The sequence below is a fragment of the Megalobrama amblycephala genome, linkage group LG1 (genome assembly GCF_018812025.1).
Source record: "Megalobrama amblycephala isolate DHTTF-2021 linkage group LG1, ASM1881202v1, whole genome shotgun sequence".
NCBI classification, from domain to species: Eukaryota; Metazoa; Chordata; class Actinopteri; order Cypriniformes; family Xenocyprididae; genus Megalobrama; species Megalobrama amblycephala.
Window position 1 is genome coordinate 70,848,786 of NC_063044.1, and position 19,385 is coordinate 70,868,170.

A 19,385-nucleotide genomic window follows, 5' to 3' on the forward strand; every position below is an offset into this window, starting at 1 on the left:
AGATCACGGTCAGGAAAAGGAACCAATGAGAACGCTTTTAACACAAGGGATAAACTTGCCTTTGCATCAATCATTGAACCAGGTTCAATATAATCTGGGAGGTCCACAAGTGTGACCTTGCCGACTTCAAATGAAATGGACACGGTTGCAGATTTGGACATAACTACATCTGGGGTTTAAAAAAAACAAAAACAAAACAAAAACAAACAACAAGTCAACATCCTCCATACACGGGCTGTTGGTTCAGATTAGACAATAGCTCACCTGTTCCCTCCTCAGTGACATTTGCAGTGACAACAAACAAATCTTGAAGACTATTCTCAAATTTGGTGTTGAAAAACACTGACGTATCGACGGTAATGGAGGCACATCCCATGGCATTCATCTGGTAGCAGAAGTGTCATTTAAGTCAAGCACAAGCAGAAGAAAAACCCTCCACTGTAAGGCAGGAGTTACACACCTGTCCGGTTTTACTCAGGCACAGACGGGTCACGCCTGGAACATATGGAAACGGATCACGGCACACTTCCACCAATGCTTGACCAGGTACAGGTTGGCCATACGTGTATCTGGGAAATAATCACAAGATCAAGAATAGACTACACACAAGACAAGAAAATAAAGAGCCTTACTCACTTGGCACAAGCCTCAACTTTCAGTCCCACATCTGCAACACTGTATGTCTGTGATGTGTTTACGGTCACGTCAAACTTGGGTAAAACTAAACCAGAAACAGTGCTTCAGATTAAGACCTGATATGTTGTACTGTTGCACAGCGTTCTCAACTTACCGTATTTTTTCACCTCAAAAACCTGGGAGATCTCTCGGTCACCAATAAAAGCCTTTAGTGTGTACATCCCTATCTGAGCCTCTGAGTTCAACTGGTGTGAAAGCTGCAATATCCACCCCGTTGAGGAAACATTGGCCCACTGACCAATCCGGTTATTATTATTGTCCTATTAAAACAACAGCTCAGAGAAACACAAACAAGTACAAAAAAAGCTCTATTAAAGACTTGCATCAGAACACATTCTCACCTCAACCACGACCAGATTGTACTGCAAGACACAAAGAGGAATATTAAGCATTTAAAAGCACAAACATTAATGCAGCAAAGGGGGGGGGGTTAAAAAAAAAATATATATTATTTTTATTATTTTTATCTCATGGCTAGACCTTACCATCTGATCAAGAGGCACAAATTTGGCATCCATGGTGACAACTCTGAAATTCACTGCGAAGACATCAATAAACATTTATTGCATAATGCCCTTAAACGATAACTCGTAGCATAATTGACTTTCTACACCGAAGATTCATCCAAGGGTCATTGACAGCTCACCTGTTTGTCCTGGATTGTAGATGGGTTTGTCGGTTTGGATGAAGGTCAAAGGTAGGTAAGACTTGAACAGGACTTTCCTCTCTTCGGTCGCTCTAAAGACCTTCCCTTGAACTTCTACCTTCAGATTTTGCACTGATTCTCCATCTACTTGAGGAGCCTGCAGAGAAATTCAGTTAACAAACAAACCAGATGAAAGAGCGACATGCATCTAATGACAGACCTTGAAACTAAAGCAGCGGTGAAGTGGCTTCGAAGAGCACTCCTTCACAAGTTCAGTCATTCCATTTGTGTCATCAAGCAGAGAAACAGTTATGGTGAGATGCTCTTGGGGTTTCAGAAGAGTTGCACACAATTTGGCATCAGATCCAGACTCAATCACTGCAGGGAACGTCACCATGAATAACCTGTGTAAGCAAAGTTTAGGTTCAGAGACCAAAAGGAATCAGATCAGAACATGTAGATGTTGGTTTAACATTCACAGAAAGTGGCTTCCACAGGGTTGCCAGGTCTGTGGATCAATACTAGCCCAAAGTGACTCGCCATCAGGGGGTGGGTTGGGGTGGGCAGGTAGGGTGGTTTGTTGGAGCATCAAATTTGTAAGTAGTTGGGGTTGGTTATCTGGATGGTACAAGCATGCAGAAAGAAAAAAAAAAACATGCAAAGGGATGCCACAGGTTTGGCAACACTGTGCTGCCATGGTCAAAATAAGAGCACAAGGAAAACTGAACAACAGTTGGGTCTTACTTATATCCATCACTTGAGCACTAGATGGCCAAAGTACAATGTGATTAACGCACTTTAACATGCAGCTAAAGCTTAGGTGTCATTTTACCATCTTTAAGACTAAACCAGCACGAACATTAGGCCCCTTCTGTTCACTTCAAAACTCATGGTACTTACGGCCTTTTCTGTCCTTCAACAGCAAAGAGGAAAAGGGCTAAAATGAGCCCTTTCCAAACACAATTCTCTCTCACAGCCATGAAGAGTAATCATCCAAGACTAGACAGAAATCAAGGGTCTCTTTCAAAAACCCAACAGTACTTTAAAAACCACACTGTTCAAAGGCTCTACAACTTAACTTTGAATCATCTGCCAGTGTTATTTAAATGCTCTTAATAAATTATAACAGGTTGATTTCACACTCACAGGCAATCAAGCAGTCGTTAGGGCGGAGCCCCAGTAATTAATCACAGAGAGTTGGTTGCCAACTCTCATGCATTTGGGATGAAACACATTCATCCATCAACATCTCACACCAAATACGAGACTGCCCAACAGATGGGGAACGTCGGTCCTTGTATTACGCTGTCCTGCAGAGTTTAGCCAAAGCCACTGGAAGGCAGGCTAGCATCCTTTAGCCAAAAAAAACCTTTTTCTGGACTCATTTACAGTTTTAAAATATTATTTAAGTGTTGAGTGATGTTGTAGAACATTGTAAAAATTTCAGTGAAAAAGGAAGTTGTTGTAACTCAGGCATACAATGTCCGATCTGCCCCAAACTTCAGATGTTTTATTAGAGTCCTGGGGCCTTATGTATAAATGCCATCCTTGTCTTGTTTTAGAAAAAAAAAAAAAAAATCAAACTTGAATAAAATACTGTTCAGAATGTTTTTAGTGAAGAGTTATTCTCATTCTTTTTCACTAGACAAATAACATTTTTAATTGTTTAATACAAATCACATGTACAAATCAATTTTTGCCTATAAGGTAAACATAGCCTATATTTTATGATGTTTATATATTTTTAATTGAAACGGATAGCCGGCCTTATTTTTGCATTGTAAATTATTGTAATTTATTATAATTTGTTATTTATTTTATTATACCCAGGAACGCATCTAACTCAGCAATATGAGGATGTGCGAAGTAGTCCTCCTGTATTTATATACCTGCTCTGTTTTCCTAAAGCCACCATGGCGGCGGTGGTATGGGTGCAAGGTCCCTTTCATTGCTGCTTGCAGCTTTAATAAACTGGATGTAATGTAAGTTCTGTTGGTTTTATATGAAAATAAATATGATGCTCAAAACAACAAAAAAAAAAAAAAATATAATAAATTATAATAAATATTAATAAAGCAAGATGCCCCATTGAAATATGTGAGGTGTAAAGTTTATTTAAACTGCAAAAGTAAAGCATACATTTAAATTATTGTGACAGATATGAAGGGAGAGGAGAATTCATACGTGCGTCAGGTTCTGACACCAGAAAGACTTCCGCAAAGGATTCACCAGTATCCTCGCTCATGCCTCCTCATCAAGCCTCCTCACTCCTCGTTCCTTGTGGTGCAATTAGAGAATTGAGATGTCCTTCAAGATAGGTCCTTCATAGGATGAAGGACAGAGAAGCAAGGAAACGAGGAGGGATATTGAGAAGCACCCATTAACCTGCCCTCCCTCCTCAAAATGACTCATCATCTCTTCCTGTCACATGCTATGGAGCGAGGGCAGAGCCATCTGGAACAGATCCAGTGACGTAAGAGGAAAATGTTGTTGCCGGGGCTGATGCCAGTGGGGTGTACAGTACCCTTAATCATTGAAAAGAACCTGATGGAGGACACATTCAGTCAGTGTGCACGGGAGCAGAGCAAGCGACCAGAGTGTTTTTAAATTCATTCCCATGGAAGTTGGGCGTCACACTTAACACGTGAACGTAAGGCTCAACTCTGCACCAATGGACATGCACTGTAAGTCAGTCAGTGTCTAGTGTTGTTGACATCCTCGTAATCTTCAATAAATAAAGTTCTTACAGTAACATGATGGTGCTCACAGTGAGTCTGGTGGAAGTCCCCCACTGACTGCAAACAGGCATTCAGATCGCCTCACCCAGACAGCAACAGAATGTGGCCCAGATCTGGCCCACATCTGGTACATGTGGATTACATGCGGACCAGATGTGGGCCAGATCTGGGCAGACACTATGTTGCTGTCAGGGCAGTTTTGTTAGCAACGCCCAACTTCCAACTATTCATCACAGTAGAGAAGAAAATACAATTTCGCAACTTCCACTTCATGCCGACTTTAAACTAATGAGCATTTTAAAGCCAAAAATAATGCATCTGTCTATTGAAAAAAGTAATCCACACAGCTCCAGGGGGTTAATAAAGGCCTTCTGAAGTGAATCGATGCATTTTTGTAAGAAAAATATCCATAGGCCTATTTAAAACTGTATAAATTCAAATAACTTGCTTCCAGCAGACGACCGTGCGCAGATTGCGCAACTTGACTTGTATCTCATGATAAATCCGCTGAATGTTCTTCCTCTGTCACCTATGCTCTCATCTTCTAGCACTCTTCCACTTTTTTACTGAAGTCTTCGTCTGGCTACATTCATACATTATGAAATTTTACTTTTTAGAATGCAATTCAGCTTCCTTTTCTGTTAAAACTGGATCCCCTTTAAATGCGTTTAATAATTGTTGATTTTCTAAGTATACTAAACTACGGAAGCCCTAAACGGACATGGATTATTTTTTTCTATCTTGTTTTCTCGTGATCACGACTTAATTTTCTCATGATCTCGAGATAACAAAAGTTGTTTTCTCGTGATCACGACTTAATTTCTCATGATCTCGAGATAACAAAAAGTTGTTTTCTCGTGATCACGACTTAATCTCTTCTCTAAATTACACAAATGTGCCAACAGATGGCAGTATATTACCAAATATAACTAGTGATACGCTGTAAATATTCCACTTTACTGCACTTTACTCTGTCCGAAACTACGAGTTTCAGACAGAGATAGTTTTTGTGATAGCTTTATTTTGTGCAGTATTGTGTGCCTTAAACAATTAACTTAACTGTTAAATGACTGATTATAATTATTTTGCTTGAAAGTTATCGTTCTGACTAGTTGCCTCACCACAGTTTCATGACCGCAATAGTTCGGTATGATACTAAACTTATTGCTTATTAAAACTAATTTTTATGTCACTGTATAGTATTCTGTTTGAACCTTATTGTGTATCTTTAAGACGCTATTTTAATCATTGCAGTTTCAGTGTTCGTTTACCTAAATATGTCACTTAGGCAAGGCAAGGCAATTTTATTTGTATAGCACATTTCATACACAATGGTAATTCAAAGTGCTTTACATAAAGAATAATAATAAAAATAGAACATAAGGAATAGAAATAACAGTAAAAACAGAGAATTTTACTGCAATATTTAAAATGCTTTAAAAGTCAGAATCAAGATGATACATAAAAGATATAAAATACATTAAAAATGAAATAAAAACAGGAAAAGGAATTTAAAGAATAAAAAGATAATACATATAAAATAAAGTGCAAACAGTTCGGACATAGCACAGTGCTCAATCAGCAAATGCATAGATAAAAAGATGTGTTTTGAGTCTGGATTTGAATGTGGCTACTGTAGGAGCACATCTGATCTCTTCTGGAAGCTGGTTCCAGCTGCGGCTGGCGTAACAGCTAAAAGCAGACTCTCCCTGCTTTGAGTGAACCCTTGGTATTTTTAAGTGTGTTGATCCTGATGATCTGAGTGATCTGTTAGGTTTATATTCTATGAGCATATCTGCAATGTATTGGGGTCCTAGGCCATTGAGTGATTTATAAACGAGTAACAGTACTTTAAAATCAATTCTAAATGCAACTGGAAGCCAGTGCAAGGACCTTGAGGACTGGTGTGATGTGTTCATGTTTTCGGGTTCTGCTCAGTATCCTGGCAGCAGCGTTCTGTACGAGCTGCAGTTGTCTTATGGTTTTTTTGGGAAGGCCAGTGAGGAGCCCATTACAGTAATCCACCCTGCTGGTGATGAAAGCATGAACAAGTTTCTCTAAGTCTTGACTGGAGACAAAGCATCTAATTCTTGCAATATTTTTGAGATGATAATATGCTGATTTAGTTATTGTCTTTACATGGCTACTGAAACTCAGGTCTGACTCCAGAATCACACCAAGATTCCTGACTTGATTGTTTGACCCCTAGAGTGAAGGTACGTGTTCACTTTGAGAACTTCATCTTTGTTTCCAAACGCAATGACTTCAGTTTTTGTCTTTGTTTAACTGAAGGAAGTTTAGGCACATCCAATTTTTAATTTCATCAATACATTGGCACAGGGAGTCAATGGGGCTGTAGTCGTTAGGTGAGAGGGCTAGGTAAATCTGGGTGTCATCTGCATAGCTGTGATATGCAATTTGGTTCTTTCTCATTATTTGGCTCAGTGGCAGCATATATAGGTTGAACAGGAGGGGTGCAAGTATTGAACCTTGAGGGACTCCGCATGTCATGGATGTCCACTCAGACTTATAGTCACTGATACTCACATAATAACCTCTCCCTTCTAAGTATGACCTGAACCATTTAAGGACCATCCCAGAAAGCCCAACCCAGTTTTCGAGCCTGTCAAGAAGAATGTTGTGATCAACAGTGTCAAACGCAGCACTGAGGTCGAGTAGAACCAGCACTGATAATTTACCTGAATCTGTGTTTAAGGCGAATATCATTTATTATCTTTATGAGTGCTGTCTCTGTGCTGTGATGCGGTCGGAAACCAGATTGAAAGTTGTCAAAGTATCCATTCAAGCTTAAGAACTTGTTCAGCTGATTGAAAACAACTTTTTCAATGATCTTGCCTATGAAAGGAAGATTTGAGATTGGCCTGTAGTTGCTCAATATGGTGTTATCCAGATTGCTCTTTTTCAGGAGGGCTTAACAACTGCAGTTTTCAGGGATTTTGGAAAAGTCCCAGAGAGAAGTGAGGCATTTACCACTTCTAGGAGATCTGCTTCTAAACAGTTAAACACTCTTTTGAAAAAAGATGTGGGAAGTGTGTCAAGGGCGCAGGTTGATGTTTTAAGGTGCTTTACTGTTTCTTCCAAAATTTTACCATCAATTGCTTCGAAATCAGACATAATAGCTACTTTCTGAGGTTGTGATCTGATCTGTTTTACCCCAGTGCAGTACTTATTAATAAGAAATATGATTTATAGCCTATGTCATTTAATTCAGTGATAGTGACCTATTGTATTTTCTACATTTCTTTGTAGGAAACAAACACACAAACACGCTATTGTTTTAGCCTTTATCAACTGAATTAAAGTTTTTTTGTTTTGTTTTTTGGAAATCCGGAGTATTGCACCTCCTTTTTAAATGGAAGATAGGAGGAAGACAGTTTAACGCACATGATATCACAGCCTATCCTACATTATGAATAAAAATAACAAACACATTATGTAATATATATATTTTAAATGAGTACAGAAAATAAAGTTGGTTTAATCTAAAAGGTTTTAGAATTATAGAATAATCTGGCATCTTTCTGAAGGCACTCTGCCTGCACTTGAGATGCTGTTAAATATTACACAAACAATATGTTAAGCGTACATTTGTTGAACAGTGATTTATTAGCCTATGTATTTATTTATTGTAAACTATATTAAGTGAAGTAAACATTTAGCTGAAATATCAGCGATATATAAGAGCGCATGTTTTATCCGATCAGATGCGCGTCTAAGTTGTGTTCGTTACTATAGCAACAGTAGAATCAGGGTACAGTATTTCAGAATCAATCACTGTAAAAATAACTTATATTGTGATCACGAGAAAACTAGAAAAAAAAAAAAAAAAAAAAAAAGGGCTTCCGTACTAAACAGAGGTAGCCATCCACTTTTTTTCTTTGGAACAAGGACAAAATGCATTTAAAGTGCCCCTATTGTGTAGTTTTTTTTACCGTTCATGTAGTGTAACATAGCTCCAAGTGAATGAAAAACTCCTGCAAAGTTTAATCTGAAAGTGCACCATACTGTATATTAAGTTATTGTCTCTCAAATTGAGAGTCAACTGAGTCAATAAAACGAGTTAAGACAAATCCTGAGCCATTTTATTGTGACATCACAAAACATTAGCATATTGCCCACCCACTTATTGTGTGCATGTAACAGATGAAGGCTAGTAAGAGCTGTGTGTATAAACCTCACCCCCCTGAACTCTGTCAGCTGGAGTGCTGCAGCATATTAAACCCTTTCCAAAAGTTACTGATTTTGAGATCTGTCTTTTAACACCAAGGACAAGGAAAAAAAAAATAAAAAATAAAAAAAAAAAAAAGCACATTACAACTAAATAGTTACCATCATATGTTGTTTTAATATGGAGAGCTATAATCACTGTCCTGACTTTGCAGTGTCCTTTGAAAGTATATTGTTTTAGTCATTCTACAGTTTAGGATTTTACAACCCTACATTCTCATGGAGATTTACAAAGGTAGGCCAACAGGGATTTACCCGTGAATAGTGAATAAACATTCTCCTCTGTGGGAATGTTTAATTGCATTGGTGAACAGGACCAAGAAACAGCCACACAAAGTGGTCCTTTTTTTGCTGTGTCCAAAAACCAGACACGTCAGAGGCTCAGAGCACATGGAAACAGCATGGAGTGAATTTAAAGCCACATATTTGCAAAACCCTGCCACATGAAAGACACATCTACTAAAATCAAATGGTTGCAACATAAGACTCTGATTCAGTTGAGTCCTGTTTTCAAATAAACCAGAAAGTGAAAACTCAAAAGCACAAAGTTAAACTGCCTAAAGTGGTGTTTCTGCAATGTTATAAGAACCTCACACAGGAAGAATAGAAAGTGCAAAGGTCTTGAAAACTTAATGAAATTTATTCAAGTCATGCATTCTGTAGTCATACTGAATCAAATCATGGACAGGAGGGATGTGTAGGTGGTCTCAAACGCATCACCTGAAAGAGCAACAGGAAGTGAGCTGGATCATGGAATTCAGCCAGAGCAAAACATGATAGGGCTGCACAATTAATTGTGTCTAAAGCATGATTGTGAGGAAAGCGTACTTGTCTGATAGTAGTCATAAACATTGATGACTGCTGGCTTGAGATTTTTCACTGCAAGAACCTGATTCAGCTTCAAAGTGTAAGTCACGGGGACGCCTTTGGAAACCTATGAGACAGAAGAGATCAGAACAACAGCACATACACAGCACTGAAGATTATGGCAGCTAGTGAATATACCCAGTGTACAAAGTCTCACCTCTTTCAGATACACTAGGACACGATCATCTCCAGCATCAACCCGCTCCAACTAGCGGGGCAAACGATTGGGGTGGAGAACCAAGCTGAGGGGAAGAGACCATTGTTTACATAAATCTGAAAGAGCGTCAAGCATATTTGGACTTAAGTCATCTTAATGCATACGAACCGGTGACGTATCTGCTGTGAAGCCAGACAGGAGCTTAATGTCCACAATAACCATGTTAGTGCTTGCTTTTGCACCATTGTAACTGAATGAGGGTAATGAGGGAATAAAGAGGTTTAGTCAACAGGAGCAAGAACAGCTTCCTTTTGTAGGAGTCAGAAACACAAGCTGGTTTCAGGACAAAGCCAATGCTATTCTTACTTCACCGTGAAGCTCAAGATGAGATTGGCTCCAAGCGGTTGGCAGTCTGCCTTCACCTTTGCTTCGACACTCAGTGATTTAGTGACGTTAACGGGTGTCGGGATGTTGTAGAAACACACAACCTACAGTACAAGTTCAGAGCAAACGAAGGAGAATAAGGAAGTACACAACAGACATAAATGGAGGGGGTGAAGATACAGACCTGCACAGACACGCATGTGGATCCGGTGACATTAACACTATATTTGCCAGTAATGTTCTTCAAGGGCTTCTCCTGATACAGCAGCCTATTGTCCCGATTCACAGTGAAGCTATAAGACTCTCCTCCAGCCACTGACGACTGTACAGTAACATTGCTGGAGCCATCCACACTGAATACTTTAGCAGCATACACAGACAGGGCATGAAGAGCCACCACAGTGTCCTAAAGACAAGCACCAGATTTAAAAAAAAAAAAAAAAAAAAAAAAAAAAAAAAAAAAACCCACTCCACTCAAATGATTGCACTCATGTTTGGTAAGAGCTACCTGGGTGGAGGAGAAGCCTCCATAGGGATTCTGCTGGGTCACAAGCCAGTTGACAATGCGGTTAGCATAGCCCAGATTAGCCGCTGTGAGAGACTGTTCAGTGAGAACCGCTAGCAGCACATAAGAGCTGATCTCCACCGCCAGAGTATCACCAGATGAAGTCTGAGACCAATGCAGCTTTGGGCCTAAAGATGAGACTGCGGAGTGTAAGTTGATGTCAAAGGACCTGATGAACCAACATCTCAAACAAGATGCTGGAAAAACAAAAAAAAAAAAAAAAAAAAATGAATAAACAAAATAAATAAAATTAACCTTCAGAAATGGTAAGGTTGTTTAAGAAGGTTAGAAGCTGTGATCGAGTGCTGGTCTCTCCAGCAAGACTGAAGGTGTAGGCCAGCAGAGCTGTGGCGTAAGTGTTTCCCAGGTTCCCAACAACAGGCCTCAAGCATGACAGAGCATTGGTGATGACAGGATCCTGAAAGCAAAAGGAAATATCAGACAACAGCCAGAACAGGAAGGTCATCTTTTAGGAGCTCATGCAACTGGAGATGTCTTTACTGTGGCAGGGACGCCTAGTTCGAGCAGAGATGCAACAATGTAGGCGGTCATGGTCACATTATCCCCAACTCCACCCTAAAACACACCAGCATATGGGTTAAAAACCTCAAAGTCTATGGGTTACAGTCCATTTGATAACACACGTACCTTCATATCATTGTGGTACAAAGTTCCCTGTTGTATGAAACAGCCATTTGAACCCTGCTGGCTTATTATCCAGCCCTTAGCACTCTGAAGGACATTCGGATCGATGAAGACAAAGCGCTTCGCTAGACCAAAAGACCTCAGGACAAAGATAGTCAACCTGGTCATGGAGGAAGTTTCGTTAAACTGAGCTTAGACCACTGGTGACACAAAGGATACACAACACTAGAATGTACAGTGAGAAACTCACCATGTATTAGATGCATCATAACCAAATGTGCTGAAAGATCCATCACTGTGCCTGTAGTTCAGTTGTCCTTGGTATCCTGTTCAGGGCAAAAACCACATGGTGGGTAGCTTAGAGTCTGACATCTTCAATGGGACGTGCAGGACTGAAATGTCCTTCAGATTTATTCTCCAATACTCAATGGATTTGCACATCCATACCACTCTGAAGGTAGCCTATGGCAGTCTCTCGGATGGCTGCGGTGAGTTGCCCCGTGACTTCCAGGTACTGCAAGATGTAAATATTGGGAGCAAGAACAATCATATTCTGTTCTCCACAGCCATACGGCATCTGCAATAACTTATCCAGATTCTTCAGCGCACGACCCATTATGTCCCCTATGAGAGGTCAAGCATGAAACTCACATCAAAAAGAGGTCCATTAAACATCACATTTCAGTTTTTCAATTAAATGTTTTACCAAGGACTGAAACAGAGCATTTGTCTGATCCCTGAACCACATTTGGAGGAAATGTCAGAGTCACATCTTCAGAATGAATGTTTCCTGCAGATTGAACAGAATGGATCAGCATGGAGCACTAGGCTCATGTTTGGCTGTACAGGGAGAATGTTTGGGAATCATTGATTGCAAACAAACCCTTTGGACACAATAACCAACTCTGGGCGTTTGTCCTCTCAACTCCTTCAGCCTATAAAAAGCAATAACACCATCAGTAACAGCATGAGCTCCATGATCAAACTCCAGAAGGCTTGTTAACACTCACCAGAACAAGTAGACTTCGAGTGACTACATCAACGCGTCCTCTTGTCGGCACAGACACAGCCTCAGTGCCACATTGAGTCTGGTATGGTTCAGCTGAAGCATTGACAGTCACATTGACAGCTCCTGCAGAAGACAGACAGGAAGTGAGTAACACCTAATACACTCAATTTAAGAGGGACGGTTCAAAACTGACCAAGAACAGAAGCAGTAAAAATCCATTTGAAGGTCTTTCTCTCATTAGCACAGAGACAAGATGAATATGGATCAACATAAGGTTGAAGAGTGAAGTCCATGGATGAAGCTGGAGTTACTTGAATCTGCCAAGACATCAGTACACATGGAGTGAAGATACAGGACATACAGATCATTTATATAAAGAGACAAATCCAAGTCAGACCATGATGCACTTGGGCAGATAGTTGAAAACTGTGGCCTTCAGTACAAAAGTCTCCCCACGGACGATGGAGTACGGCAGGGAGAGCTCCAGAAAAAAGGGCTGGAAGACTGTCAGCAGAGCAGGAGGAGCCAGACCGAGACCTTTGGAGGATAGGCAGAACGCCTCCGTCTCCCATGTGGTAATGGTGTCAGGAACTGTGAGGGGAACTTGTGTGGATCCAGAGTCTCTGAAGTAGTGACACCAGAAAATTATAAATGAGGACGACGACATTTGGGCAAGTAGCTATAGATGGAACAAGATGTCACTAACCCCACTTGAGCAAGCTGCCAGATCCATGTTTCTGGAAAGTAAGTCCTGACAGTCACTTCAAAAGAGGAAGTCTCACCTCCAGCACTATCTTCTACTCGAAGAAGGGGCAAACCAGGTTTTGCAACAGCTAGAGGCTGACCAAAGTTCACTGAAACAGAGATGATCAGTTAATAGGACTGCAAGATTTCTCATCCACCTGCGACCCACCCGTAATTAAGTCGGAAAGTTATTTCTTATTTGGTCCACCAGACCTATAAATTATCCACAATGTATATGGATATTGCAATACGTGCATGACTAGTGCATAGCGTTACTTTACAAAGGGACTTCAACTACTGGCCTGGCATGCAAGAGCTGTCATTTGAGGGTCTGTGTGAACGAGGATAAATTTTCAATGTTGTCACCATTTAGTTATTAGTAAAAGTAAACAAAGTGTAATGAATCATGTTAAACTTCACATTCAGTAACAAACAGCACTATATATAGGCAGTTACAGAGCAAACCTTAAACATTAGTCGTCAAGTTACTCCTTATATCTTGTTTTACCAAGTTTTATGGCAATTTCTAGATCAAGAACCTAACAGAACATACCATAATGGAATTTTCTATAGTAATTCAGGCTTCGGTACGTCAGACACAGAGGTTCCCGGACAGGCAGATTTGTTGCGATCTTCAACCCCACACTCTGTCAGAGCAACATCACAAGGAGAGGGAAAAAAAAAAAAAAAAAAAAAAAAAAAAAAAAAGCAGCTTATTGAAATAACCTGTTATCCCAGTTTACATGCAACCCAATAACCATAACCCGTTAATGCAAGTAAACTGCATTTACAAAACTTTAATAAAATTTGACTCCGTATTCCATGCATCATGTCGGTTGTGAAGCATCAAGTAATCCAACATGTCAGAGGGACTCCATACGCTCATGCAGTTACAGACTGAAAGATTTTATGTTTAAAGTGCTGCTCTCAGCATTGAAGGAAGGTAGACAGAGGGTCTTTTGTCCTCCGTTTTAATTGGCAATTGAATGAACACCTACAACTAAGGGGACTGGGATGAGGCACACCTCAGGATTGATAGTCTAACACAGACGCAGTATCTTTACTGTACCACTTCTACATTGACTACACAAGATGAGCACTCATCTTCTCATTTCTTGGGTCAATAACATCAGTTTGCGATACAGTCTCTTCCCTTACTGCGAAGCACTCGCCTTGTCTGGATGCACTTAAAGCTTTCCCCATCACATCAGACAGGAGCGCTTCAATAAGCAGACGGAATGCAGGTTGATGCGTTGGTATATGTCGGGCAAAAACAGCAGTGTCGAGCAGTTTAGGCTTAACCCATTTTCCTTTATTGGCGCAAGGTTATAAACTGCTTAACGTGTTTATACAACCCGATTATGCACAAGCAGACAATGTGTGGTCAAGAATGTGCTCAATGAGTATCAATTGATACAAATTACAAGTCGTTTTCTACCTTGAAGGTTTCATATGCATGGTCTGCAGGAACAGCTCGACGTGGTCGAACGTTCAGACATTCCTGTTCATCCTCAACTTCATATGGATAACCTGATAGCGACCGCAATGGGAGCAAGTTGAACACCTGAGAATTTCAAAACATTAATCTAGTTAAAAAAAATAAAAAAATAAAAAAAGTTATAAGATGGACAAAAGGGTCTTAAGACAAGAGGATTAAACTTAAAGCCCACATAAACAGGACCAAAATGTCAGCAATGGATTCAAGTCCACATTTAAAAGAAGTTCAAACTGCAAATCTGGTCAGTGGTACATGGATACCATTTCAGCACTCAGACGTCTTCCTGACTCCATGATCCGGACGCTCTGATCTACAGCGCTGAGGCCACACAGGGACCCTGGTTGAGCAGAGACTGTCAAAACATTATCCTCACCAGGAACAGCTGTAGCTGGAGAGAACTGCAAAGACACCTGGAACAAGAAGCAGCTCTATGGGGTTATTTTGTTCTATTATTCCAAATAGATTGAGGTTTACAGATAAATGGAGAGATTTACAAAAATAAAAATTTCACAAATGAGATGGGGGGGGTTGCAGGAACACACAGCATGGGGATTTGATTTTGAAAACACTTCTAGTATCAAGAGGTGCAGCCAAAAACTCAACCCACAGTTTACTGAAGTCAATCGAGTAATGGACACATTGCACTGACCAGTCATAGTCATCACAACCAGCCAAATTTAGCTTTTCACTCGGGGAAGAAACTGGTGAATTTTGCACCCCTGAAAGGAACTCTATGGGCCCCTTCAAACAAACAGCGCTTCAGCTCAATTTGAGCGATTATAACATTTCCAAAGGATTAATTGTGTTTAAGGCTTCTTTATACATTCCACTAGTATCAGTGAATCAGGATAAACTCAGGATAAACTCAGGATTGTACACAAATAAAAAAAAAAAAACAGATCCCGAGCATATTAATCAGTAACGCCCTCACCTGACCTGCATGGGACAACTTTGTTTCCGAGCAATTTTAAAGATGTTCAAATTTCATGAATATTTTCACAAACACCACATCACTACCATACAGCTCACACACTGTAGGACACAATCACTACTCGCCACAAGAGGAGAATATAAAACTAAGTGGTAGTGTACATCATACCTGGTTTTGGAAACACATTTCAGTCTCAAATGATGCACTACCAACAACTACATTCTCACTGGGCAGAACGCAGTAGACCAGAATCTGCACCACTGGAGCCATATCAACACTGACAGGCAGCTGGAATGACACGGAGCCACTCGTTTCACAAACCCATGCCTGAACCCTCTGAAATTCATGGAGGATGATCACTCCTCTGGACAAGACCTGACATTACAGAAAGAGTGCATAAGCAATGGCAGACAGACAGCACAGAACAATCAAAGATGACAAAACCCAAATGTCCACTCACCATATAGATGATATCAGTGTTGTAGTCAATAGTCTCTCCAACAAATGAATATTTTACGGTCACTGTATATGTAGCACCACATTTTAATGGCTGCTTGAGCTTCACTATAGTCAGTTCACTGAATGATGGGTAGTCAGAAGCAGGTTTGAGAAGCTGAACAACCTTCGTATCTGTAGTGAAGTATGGCGACTTGTGATCATAAACAACCTCTGGAGTTGCACTAGCCTGGGGAACAACAAATGGAATTGGTTTCCTATGACAAATGTCTTCATTTAAAAAGTAACATGCATATACATACCACTAGAATAAGATTAGCTTTAGGAAAATCAGTAGTGTTGAGGGAGAATGGGGCCAGTCCATACTGGTTTGTAGTCAAGTTCAACAGCAGCTTGTAGGGCCAGCTGGAACCATCCAAGAGATAGACCATTTTGCTCACCAATGGGGTCCCATTGAATTGAGTTACAGAGATCTGTTGGGAAAGATTAAGTTTAGGAGTCATAAACTAAGAGAAGGCTTCTGGAACAAGGGATGAACTTATACTTGCCTTTCCATTAATAGTAGATCCAGGCTCAAAAAACAAATACACAAATGTGACTTTGCCAACTTCAAACGTAATGGACACCGTTGCAGATTTTGACATCACTATGTCTTCAGGGGGGGGGACAAAGGAAAAAAAGAAAAAAAGAAAAAAATTATATGAGCACACCAGATAAAACGTCAAAACGTGCCATTGAGTTGTATCAGCCAATAGCTTACCTGTTCCCTCCTCAGTGACATTCATATTCACAAGAAAAGTATCTTGCAGATAATTTTCAAGTCTGGATTTGAAAAGCACTGATGCATTGACAGTAAGGGAGGTACAGACTGTGGCATTCATCTGGGAGCAGAACACAGATGGTCATATTTAAGTCAATGACATGCTGAAGAATAAAAACTTGCACTGTATAGCAGCAGTCACAGACCTTTGCGGTTGTATTCAGGCACAGACGAGTCACCTCAGGAACCGAAACATGAGGAAACGGATCACGGCACACTTCCACCAACACTTGACCAGGTACAGGTTGCCCATATGTGTATCTGGGAAATGTTTTTTTAATTAATTAATTAATAATATATATATATATATATATATATATATATATATATATATATATAGAGAGAGAGAGAGAGATCAAGGACTGACCAACCACAAGACAAGAAATGGGGCATCGAGGAGGGAGAAAAAAAAAAAAAAAAAAAAAAAAAAAAAAAACTCACTTGGCACAAGCCTCAACTTTCAGTCCCACATCTCCAACACTATACATCTGTGGTGCAGTTAAGGTGACCTCAAACTTGGGTAAAACTAAACCAGAAACAACTCATTAAAATTAGGGCCTCAGATCTGCTGTTGTATCGTTGACTGTGCACTCAAACATAACTTACCATATTTTTTCACCTCAAAAACCTGGGAGATCTCTCGGTCACCAATAAAAGCTTTTAGTTTGTACATCCCTATCCGAGCCTCTGGGTTCAACTTGTGAGAAAGCTGCAATATCCACCTTGTTGAGGAAACATTTGTCCACTGACCAATCCGGTTATCATTGTTGTCCTATTAAAACAAATTAACAGATCATAATATTATATTAAGTACTAAAAAAAAAAAAATTATATATTATATTATATTATATATCAAGACTGGAACAAACACTCACCTCCACCACCACAAGACTGTACTGCAAGACAGAGACAGTAATATTACTCAAACATGCTTACACAATTACCTTGTATTGGGCAGCACAATTATGATGGACTGAATTTTGTGCATCTAAAGACATGCAGTATTTCGCAATTTATTTGCAGCAAGATTGTTCAGTATGTCAAAAGAAACCAGGCCTTACCATCTGATCAAGAGGCACAAACTTGGCATCCATCGTAACAACTCTGAAATTCACTGCAAATATGAGAAGTCTCAATAAACGCTCACAATCTTTACACTTTCTATACTCTAAAAGTCATCCAAGTGTCATTTGTAGCTCACCAGTTTGTCCTGGATTGTAGATGGGTTTGTCTGTTTGGATAAAGGTCAAAGGCAGGTAACGTCTGAACATGACTTTCCTCTCTTCGGTCAATTTGAAGGACGTCCCTTCAACTTCCACAACGATCTTCTGCACTGACTCCACATCTACTCGAGGAGCCTGTCAAGAAACATGTTAACGTACATCAAACTAGACAAATGATGTGCGTAGGATGATAACAGACCTGGAAATTAAAGCAGCGGAAAATCTCTGCAGAAGCAGAACTCTGCTGCACAAGTAGAGTTGTCCCGTTTTTCTCATCAAGCAGAGAAACGGTCATTGTGAGACTATCTTTGGGTTTCAGAAGAACTGCACACAATTTGGCATCACTGCAAGACTCAATCACTGCAGGGAACGTCACCATGAAGAACCTGTAGAAACAGTCAGGTAAGAGCATGTAGGCTACTTGTGTTGGTCTACATTCACAGAGAGTGGTTGCCATAGTCAAGGATAGGGGTGTTCAAACTCGGTCCTGGAGGGCCATTGTCCTGCAGAGTTTAGTTCCATCTTACCTCAACACACCTGCCTGGAAGTTCCTAGTATCCTAGTAAGAACTTGATAAACTGGTTCAGTTGTGTTTAACTGGGGTTGGAGCTAAACTCTGCAGGACAATGGCCCTCCAGGAGCAGAGTTGGACAACCCTGGTCAAGACTAAAACCACAAAAAGAACAGACAACGCAGGTACTGCAAAGGCCAATTAATAGACTACTTACGGTTCTGAACTATGGCCATCAACAGCAAAGAGGAAGAGACCTAAAAAGAGCCTCGCCCAAACACAAATCATCCTCACAGCCACGGAGAGCAATAATCCAAGGCTTGACGTCAAATTAGTATCTCTTTAAGAAACCCTGAAGAACTTCTACTACTATCTACCATTACTTACTGCTCAACGATTATTTGCTGCTCTTCTAGTCAGTCAGTCAGTCAGTCTAGCTTTATGGTGGCCATCTTTAAATGCTCTTAATAAGCAGGAGTTCAGATTAGTTTAATTGATTAATCTCCCAGCTGAAATTAATTTTATTATCGTATTAGTCCATATAGCATAGTTTTAAAACATAACACATTAACAATGGCTTTTACGCGCGTGGCCGTTCAATGTCCACAGAACAAGCGCGCATAGAAATAAATAATTAACAACTTTTTCGTCCGTTGGTGTAGAAGCTAACATAGTTGACATGTATGCACATTTTCCGAACTAAAATATGGGTGTCTGAAACAAATAATTTCAAACAATAAGATTGCGCTAATTCTTTCAGTTTGATTGAGCTGTCCGTCATGCTCTATTTTTATCCGTCAGGAAAATAATGCAAATCCGTTTTCCATTGTGAACTTTTATTACCATACAAACTGCATGTTAAAACACAATATACGTTTGGCAATTAATTATTAAATCCATTTTGCAAAACACATGAGCAAATATATGCATGAACGTCCTTTCTCCAATACGAAAGGGAGATGTATATGTATATACAGTACAGTCCAAAAGTTTGGAACCACTAAGATTTTTAATGTTTTTAAAAGAAGTTTCGTCTGCTCACCAAGGCTACATTTATTTAATTAAAAATACAGCAAAAACAGTAATATTGTGAAATATTATTACAATTTAAAATAACTGTTTTCTATTTGAATATATTTCACAAAGTAATTTATTCCTGTGATGGCAAAGCTGAATTTTCAGCATCATTACTCCAGTCTTCAGTGTCACATGATCCTTCAGAAATCATTCTAATATGCTGATCTGCT

The 19,385-nt window shown here is 39.9% G+C and overlaps 2 protein-coding genes across 2 annotated transcripts in view; both read right to left on the bottom strand.

Annotated features, from left to right (window-relative positions):
• The window catches only part of LOC125277193, a 47,916-nt gene extending 29,343 nt beyond the window's left edge, over positions 1-18,573 (bottom strand). The window contains 10 exon segments of the mRNA XM_048205559.1: positions 60-169; positions 16,345-16,465; positions 16,551-16,665; positions 16,846-16,930; positions 17,011-17,176; positions 17,280-17,300; positions 17,466-17,518; positions 17,606-17,762; positions 17,827-18,013; positions 18,356-18,573. Of these exon segments, the coding sequence (XP_048061516.1) occupies positions 60-169; positions 16,345-16,465; positions 16,551-16,665; positions 16,846-16,930; positions 17,011-17,176; positions 17,280-17,300; positions 17,466-17,518; positions 17,606-17,762; positions 17,827-18,013; positions 18,356-18,426 (1,086 nt within the window). The 5' untranslated portion in view covers positions 18,427-18,573.
• On the bottom strand, positions 176-2,415 carry LOC125247394 (alpha-2-macroglobulin-like). The gene is made up of 9 exons (XM_048158666.1): positions 2,243-2,415; positions 1,563-1,746; positions 1,343-1,499; positions 1,182-1,234; positions 1,038-1,058; positions 791-956; positions 637-721; positions 461-569; positions 176-385 (listed from the first exon to the last, which is right to left on the bottom strand). The coding sequence occupies exons 1-9, from the start codon at positions 2,320-2,322 to the stop codon at positions 215-217; spliced, it is 1,026 nt and encodes a 341-aa protein (XP_048014623.1). The 5' UTR covers positions 2,323-2,415; the 3' UTR covers positions 176-214.
• Positions 18,574-19,385: the final 812 nt, after the last annotated feature.